Source organism: Phaenicophaeus curvirostris, unplaced genomic scaffold, assembly GCF_032191515.1.
Source record: "Phaenicophaeus curvirostris isolate KB17595 unplaced genomic scaffold, BPBGC_Pcur_1.0 scaffold_73, whole genome shotgun sequence".
NCBI classification, from domain to species: Eukaryota; Metazoa; Chordata; class Aves; order Cuculiformes; family Cuculidae; genus Phaenicophaeus; species Phaenicophaeus curvirostris.
Window position 1 is genome coordinate 588,818 of NW_027206695.1, and position 7,499 is coordinate 596,316.

Sequence of the window (7,499 nt, forward strand, 5' to 3'; positions counted from 1 at the left end):
TTCTTGGGTTTAGGGAGGTCCTCTTGGATTTTGGGGGGTCCCTCTTGGATTTCAGGGGGTTCCTTTTGGATTTGGGGAGGTCCTTATTGGATTTGGGGGGGTCCCCTTGGGATTGGGGGGCTTCCTCTTGGGTTTGGGGGATCCCCCTTGGATTTGGGGGGTTCCTCTTAGATTTGAGGGGGTATCTCATGGATTTGGGGGGGTCCCTCTTGGATACTGGGGGTTCCTATTGGGTTTGGGGGGGTCCTCTTGGATTTGGGGGCGTTCCTCTTGGATATGAGGGGGCTTTCTCTTGGATTTGGGGAGTCCCTGTTGGGTTTGGGGGGGGGTCCCTGTTGGGTTTGGGGCTTATCTCTTGGATTTGGGGGGGTCCCTGTTGGGTTTGAGGCTTATCTCTTGGATTTGGGGGGGATTCTTCTTGGGTTTTAGGGTCCCTCTTGGATTTGTGGGGTCTCTCTTGGATATGAGGGGGCTCCTCTTGGATTTGGGGAGGTTCCTCTTGGATTTGGAGTGGAACCCTCTTGGATTTGGGGGGAATCTCTTGGGTTTTGGGGTTCCTCTTGGATTTGGGGGGTTCCTCTTGGGATTGAGGGGGTTCCTCTTGGATTTGGGGGGGTTCCTTTTGGATATGGGGTGGGACCCTCTTGGATTTGGGGGGAATCTCTTGGGTTTTGGGGTTCCTCTTGGGACTGAGGGGATTCCTCTTGGGTTTGGGGTGGGACCCTCTTGGATTTAGGGGGAATCTCTAGGGTTTTGGGGTCCCTCTTGGATTTGAGGGGTTCCTCTTGGGATTGAGGGGGTTCCTCGCGGGTTTTGGGGTCCCACCACCCCTCCTGCCGAAGACACCGAGGCGGGGAGGGGGGAAAAGCGGCTCCTCAGGCCTCGGGGCGGGGGGCTTGAAAAACCAAAGGGCTCTGAGGGGCTGGAACGGGGCTCAAAGGGGGCGGCCGCCATCTTGAGGCGCGGCGGCGAAAACAAGATGGCGGCGGCCGCTCCCGCCTTTCCCGCGCGTTTTCCCCGCGGGGGGGGCGGCGCTAGGCGGCTAATTACACCTAATTAGCGGTAATTAAGCGATGGTGAAAGGGTCTGAGGCAGCCGAGGAGCGGCGGGGGGCTCGGAAAGGGCGCGGGGGCCGCTCGGAAAGAGCGCGGGGAAGCGGCTGAAGGCAAAGGGGGCGCCGCCATCTTGTTGTACGGCGGAGGGAAGGGGCGGGGCCACTTCCGGTTCCGGGGGTGGCGGGAAAAGGGGGCGGGAACGGGGGGGGCGCGAAGGGAGGTGGCGGAGCTGAAGGTAAATAGGGGGGGGAGGGGAAAAGGGGGGTTTGGGGGGGCCCTGGGGGCCTTAGGGAGGATTTGCGGGGGGGTGGAGGGGTTGGAGAGGGGGGGAAGGAGATTTGAGGGGTTCCGGGGGGGTTTAGGGAGGATTTGGGGGGGTTGAGGGGCGGCAAGAGCTTTGGGGGGGCTTGAGGGGGGAGAAGGCGATTTGGGGGGTGCTGGGGGATTTGGGGGGGTTGGAGAGGGGGAAGAAGGAGATTTGGGGGGGCTGGGGGATTTGGGGGGGTTGGAGAGGGGGAAGAAGGAGATTTGGGGGGGCTGGGGGATTTGAGAGGGGTTGGAGGGGGAGGGAAGGAGATTTGGGGGGTGCTGGGGGATTTGGGGGGGTTGGAGAGGGGGGAAGGAGATTTGGGGGGTTCCTGGGGGGTTTAGGGAGGATTTGGGGGGGTTGAGGGGCGGCAAGAGCTTTGGGGGGGCTCGGGGGGGGGGCTTGACGGGGGAGAAGGAGATTTGGGGGGTGCTGGGGGATTTGGGGGGGTTAGAGAGGGGGAAGAAGGAGATTTGGGGGGGTCCTGGGGGCTTTGAGGGGAGGGGAAGGAGATTCAGGGGGTGCTGGGGGCTTTAGGGAGGGTCTGGGGTGGGGAGAAAGGGATTTAGGGAGGCTTTGGAGGAGGGAGAAGGGGATTTGGGGGGCAGCTGTGGGGTTTGGGGGGGGAGAAGGAGATTTGAGGGGGGATTTGGGGGGGATAACAAGATTTAGGGGGTCCTAGAAGGTTTGGGGGGGGGAAAGGAGATTTTGGGGGGGGGAGGAAAGATTTGGGGGGGGAGGAGATTTGGGGGGTCCTAGGGGCTTTGAGGGGAAGGAGAAGGAGATTTGAGGGGGGAGCTGGAGGATTTGGGGGGGGTGGGAGAAGGAGATTTGGGGGGGCCCTGGGGGTGGGGGCATTGGGGGTTGTTATAGGGATGGGGGGGTGGGGGTCACATGAAGGTTTTTGGGGGGGTACTGGGGGGTATTATGGGATGGGGGGGTGCCTGTGGGCTTAACCCTTTCCTGGTTATTTTCCAGCCCCCCCCAACCCTCTCTCGGCTTGTCCAGATCCCCCCAAAAATGAACGTAGCCCCCTGCGAAATGAAATTGGCCCCCCCCAAAATGAACTAGGGGCTTCCTCTTTGGACGAAGAAAAGGAGGGGGGGGGGCGGTGAGAAAAAGAGGAGGGGGGGGAATCTAGCCCTGAATGGCCCCCCCGTTAAGATGCTGCCCCCCCGTTGAGCCGCTTTTTGGGGGGACCCGGCCATGGGGGACGCCGAGGAGAAGCCGCTCTGGGAGACGGACGGACAGGACGGACGCCGGACGCCTCCCGGGCAACTGGGAATCGCCCGGGGGGGCCCCGAAGAGCAGACGGAAGCGGCCGTTTCGCTGGGGGGGGCGGAAAGCGAGGAGCCCCGGAGCCCCCCGAAAGTCGTAGGGGAGGAGGAGGAGGAGGAGGAAGAGCTGGATCCCAGAATTCAGGTAAAACCAGGATGGCAACGGCCTTTTTTTCCCCTTCCGACTGTTTTTTTGGGGCTGGGGGTGGGATTCGGTGGCCGCAAGTGGAGGTTCCGTGGCCACGACTGGAGATCTGGGGGCCCCGAGAGGAAATTTGGAGGGGACCACCGCGAGGGTGGTTTTGGAGGGGACGAGGCGGGGATTTGGCGCTTGTGATTCTCTTTGCTCCCGTTTCCCAGGAGGAACTGGAGCACCTCAACCAGGCCAACGAGGAGATCAACCGCGTGGAGCTCCAGCTGGACGTGAGCGGCTCCCCCAGGCCTTAACTAGTCTTCCCAGGCCTTAACTAGTCTCCCAGTCTTCATTTCTCCATCCTTAATCATCTCCTTGCTCCCCAAATCCTCGTTTCTCCATCCTTAATCATCTCCTTGCTCCCCAAATCCTTGTTTCTCCATCCTTAACCAGCCTCTCGCTCCCCAAATCCTCGTTTCTCCATCCTTAACCACTTCCTTGGTCCTCAAATTCTCGTTTCTCCATCCTTAACGAGTTCCTTGGTTCCCAAATCCTCATTTTTTCATCTTTAACCAGCCCCTCACTCCCTAAATCCTCGGTTTTTGGTCCTTAACCACTTCCTTGGTCCCCAAATCCTCGTTTCTCCATCCTTAACCAGCCCCTCGCTCCCTAAATCCTTTTTTTTTGTTCCTTAACCACTTCCTTGGTTCCCAAATCCTCATTTTTTCATCCTTAACCAGCCCCTCGCTCCCTAAATCCTCGGTTTTTGGTCCTTAACCACTTCCTTGGTCCCCAAATCCTCGTTTCTCCATCCTTAACCAGCCCCTCGCTCCCCAAATCCTCGTTTTTTGGTCCTTAACCTCTTCCTCGCTCCCCAAATCCTCGTTTTTCCACCCTCAACCACCCCCGTTGCTCCCCAAATCCTTGGTGAGGCCGTAGAGACGGGACGTTCCTCGCTCTTCTCCTCCAGGAGGCTCGCACGGCCTATCGCCGCATCCTCTCGGAGTCGGCGCGCAAGCTCAACGCTCAAGGCTCCCAGCTGGGCAACTGCATCGAGAAGGCCCGGCCTTACTACGAAGCACGGCGTCTCGCCAAGGAGGTAGCTCCATCCCTCTTGGTGGCATCTCAGGGGGCTTTTTCCTCGTCTCCGAGAGGCGTCATTCCTTCGTTTTCCCCCCGCCAGGCCCAGCAGGAGACGCAGAAGGCGGCTCTTCGTTACGAGCGAGCCGTTAGCATGCACAACGCCGCCCGCGAGATGGTTTTCGTCGCCGAACAGGGCGTCATGGCCGACAAGAACCGCTTGGATCCCACCTGGCAGGAGATGCTCAACCACGCGACCTGCAAAGTACGTCGGCGGGGGTGGAAAAACCACGGAATGTTCCAGCTCGGAGAAGGCCTCAGAGCTTCTCCGAGGATGGCGACGAGGTGGGTCTCGCTCCTAAAGGCCCTTGGGGGGGTTTTCTAGGTCAACGAGGCCGAAGAAGAGCGACTGCGGAGCGAGCGGGAGCACCAGCGGGTGACCCAGTTGTGTCAACAAGCCGAGGCCAAGGTCCAGGCCCTCCAGAAATCCCTCAAACGCGTCATCGTGAAGAGCAAACCCTACTTCGAGCTCAAAGCCCAGTTCAACCAGATCTTGGAGGTACCTCGGAGGTTCCTGTAGCTTCCGGGGATGGATTTAGAGGTGGGATGGAGGTCTCCTCCTGCTTTTTAGACCTCGAGGGGGTTAATTCCTCCTCCTCCAGGAGCACAACCAGATCTTGGAGGTTCCTGTAGCCTCCAGGGAAGGATTTAGAGGTGGGATGGAGGTTTCCTCTGGGTTTTTAGACCTTGAGGGGGTCGATTCCTCGTCCTTCAGGAGCACAATCAGATCTTGGAGGTTCCTGTGACCTCCAGGGATGGATTTAGAGGTGGGATTGAGGTCTCCTCCTGCTTTTTAGACCTTGAGAGGGTCGATTCCTCCTCCTGCAGGAGCACAACCAGGTCTTGGAGGTTCCTGTGGCCTCCAGGGATGGATTTAGAGGTGGGATTGAGATCTCCTCCTGCTTTTTAGACCTTGAGAGGGTCGATTCCTCCTCCTGCAGGAGCACAACCAGATCTTGGAGGTTCCTGTAGCCTCCAGGGATGGATTTAGAGGTGGGATTGAGGTCTCCTCCTGCTTTTTAGACCTCGAGGGGGTGAATTCCTCCTCCTCCAGGAGCACAACCAGATCTTGGAGGTTCCTGTAGCCTCCAGGGAAGGATTTAGAGGTGGGATGGAGGTTTCCTCTGGGTTTTTAGACCTTGAGGGGGTCGATTCCTCGTTCTCCAGGAGCACAATCAGATCTTGGAGGTTCCTGTGACCTCCAGGGATGGATTTAGAGGTGGGATTGAGGTCTCCTCCTGCTTTTTAGACCTTGAGAGGGTCGATTCCTCCTCCTGCAGGAGCACAACCAGGTCTTGGAGGTTCCTGTGGCCTCCAGGGATGGATTTAGAGGTGGGATTGAGGTCTCCTTCTGCTTTTTAGACCTTGAGAGGGTCGATTCCTCCTCCTGCAGGAGCACAACCAGATCTTGGAGGTTCCTGTGGCCTTCAGAGATGGATTTAGAGGTGGGATTGAGGTCTTCTCCTGCTCTTTAGACCTTGAGGGGGTCGATTCCTTCTCCTCCAAGAGCACAGGCAGATGTTGGAAGTTCCTGTAGCCTCCAGAGATGGATTTAGAGGTGGGATTGAGGTCTTCTCCTGCTTTTTAGACCTTGAGAGGGTCGATTCCTCCTCCTGCAGGAGCACAACCAGATCTTGGAGGTTCCTGTAGCCTCCAGGGATGGATTTAGAGGTGGGATTGAGGTTTTCTCTGGGTTTTTAGACCTTGAGGGGGTCGATTCCTCCTCCTGCAGGAGCACAACCAGATCTTGGAGGTTCCTGTAGCCTCCAGGGATGGATTTAGAGGTGGGATTGAGGTCTCCTCCTGCTTTTTAGACCTTGAGGTGGTCGATTCCTTCTCCTCCAAGAGCACAGGCAGATGTTGGAAGTTCCTGTAGCTTCCAGAGATGGATTTAGAGGTGGGATTGAGGTCGTCTCCTGCTCTTTAGACCTTGAGAGGGTTGATTCCTCCTCCTGCAGGAGCACAACCAGGTCTTGGAGGTACCTCGGAGGTTCCTGTGGCCTCCAGGGATGGATTTAGAGGTGGGATTGAGGTCGTCTCCTGCTTTTTAGACCTTGAGGGGATCGATTCCTCCTCCTGTAGGAGCACAACCAGATCTTGGAGGTCCCTGTGGCCTCCAGGGAAGGATTTAGAGGTGGGATTGAGGTCTCCTCCGGCTTTTTAGACCCTGAGGGGGTGGTTTCCTTCTCCTGCAGGAGCACAAAGCGAAGGTGACGACGCTGGAGCGCTCGGTGGCTCAAGCCAAGACTCGTTACTCCGTCGCTCTCCGGAATTTGGAGCAGATCAGCGAACAAATCCACGCGCGGCGCCTCCAACGCCTCGTTCTTCGCCGAGCGTCTCCGGTGGGAGCCGAAACGAGCCCCGCGGACGCCGCTAACGAGGCCGCGGCGGCTCGGTTAGGGGCCGAGTATCCTCCGGCCGACGCTCTCTCCGTTCTCAGCCTCCAAACCATCGCGTCCGACCTCCAGAAGTTCGATTCCGTGGAGCACCTGGTGGGTTTGTCCGACGCCACCAGCCTCAACAACGAGGAGTTGGAGGAACGCGAGCGGCGCCGCGGAGGCCAAGGACACTTCAAACACCATCGAAGCATCAGCCTTTAGCCCCGAAAATCCTCTCCGAGCCCTTAAAAATCTTTCTGAGCCCACCTGGAGCTTCTCCGAGTCCCAGAGGAGACGACGAGGAGGCCGCGGCTTCTCCTGGGGTGGGAAGGAGATGATGGTGAAGGCTTTTGGTGGCCAAAAGGGGCTTGTTGGGCTTCAAATTCAGGATTTGGGGGCCTAAAGGGCCTCGTTGGGCTTCAAATTCAGGATTTGGGGGCCTAAAGGGCCTTTTTGGGCTTCAAATTCAGGATTTGGGGGCCTAAAGGGCCTTTTTGGGCTTCAAATTCAGGATTTGGGGGCCTAAAGGGCCTCGTTGGGCTTCAAATTCAGGATTTGGGGGCCTAAAGGGCCTTTTTGGGCTTCAAATTCAGGATTTAGTGGCCAAAATTCCTCCTTCCACCCGCCCCTTCCCCAAAACTCTTGAATTTTGGATGATTTTCCTGCTTTTGAAGCCAAAAACAGGTGGAAAATGAGGAAAACTTGAGGTTTCCCGTGACTTAATTTTTGAGTTTCGAGGCCCGGCCGGGGCTGGGATGAGAACCGCGACGGTTCGAGGCAGCCTCGGTTTTATTTTCCGTGTGTATTTTCCGGCGAGTAAAGTTTATTCCTTCCTCGTTCGCGGCGTTTTAATTGCTCGTTTGCCCCTCGAGATTCCACCTCTCGGAATCCTTCAACAGCTTCATCATCGTCGCAGAGATTTTTGGTTCCTGAGGGGCTTAAAACCCCCTGGAGATGGGATCGAATCCTCAAAATCGAAACAAAACGACCCTAAATTGCATAAAAAATCAATTATTAATAATTAATCCTCACCACTTCACTTTTCCTGAGGTTTAAGGATCTAAATTCCCTTCAAATTTTGAGTTTAATGGGTTTGAGTTCATCGTTTCTTCCGTTTTTTTAAGGAATATGAATTTTTTTGTTGTTTTCTGGTGGGTTTGGGGGTGGAGGTCGTGTTTCCTGCTCTTCCACGAGGATTTTATCAGGGTT

At 56.9% G+C, this 7,499-nt stretch overlaps 1 protein-coding gene across 1 annotated transcript; it reads left to right on the forward strand.

The window, feature by feature from the left end:
* Window positions 1–1,247: 1,247 nt before the first annotated feature.
* Window positions 1,248–7,129, forward strand: SH3BP5L (SH3 binding domain protein 5 like). Its single transcript, XM_069881990.1, has 7 exons — window positions 1,248–1,290; window positions 2,341–2,784; window positions 3,000–3,062; window positions 3,743–3,871; window positions 3,956–4,117; window positions 4,238–4,411; window positions 6,108–7,129. The coding sequence occupies exons 2-7, from the start codon at window positions 2,569–2,571 to the stop codon at window positions 6,510–6,512; spliced, it is 1,149 nt and encodes a 382-aa protein (XP_069738091.1). The 5' UTR covers window positions 1,248–1,290; window positions 2,341–2,568; the 3' UTR covers window positions 6,513–7,129.
* The last annotated feature ends 370 nt before the right edge of the window (window positions 7,130–7,499 follow it).

Bases quoted from the DNA above. Each gene is read 5' to 3' on its own strand.
- SH3BP5L (XM_069881990.1), top strand. From the start codon at position 2,569: ATGGGGGACGCCGAGGAGAAGCCGCTCTGGGAGACGGACGGACAGGAC. The intron at 2,785-2,999 runs GTAAAACCAGGA...CCCGTTTCCCAG, and splicing joins AGCTGGATCCCAGAATTCAG to GAGGAACTGGAGCACCTCAA. The intron at 4,412-6,107 runs GTACCTCGGAGG...CTTCTCCTGCAG, and splicing joins AGTTCAACCAGATCTTGGAG to GAGCACAAAGCGAAGGTGAC.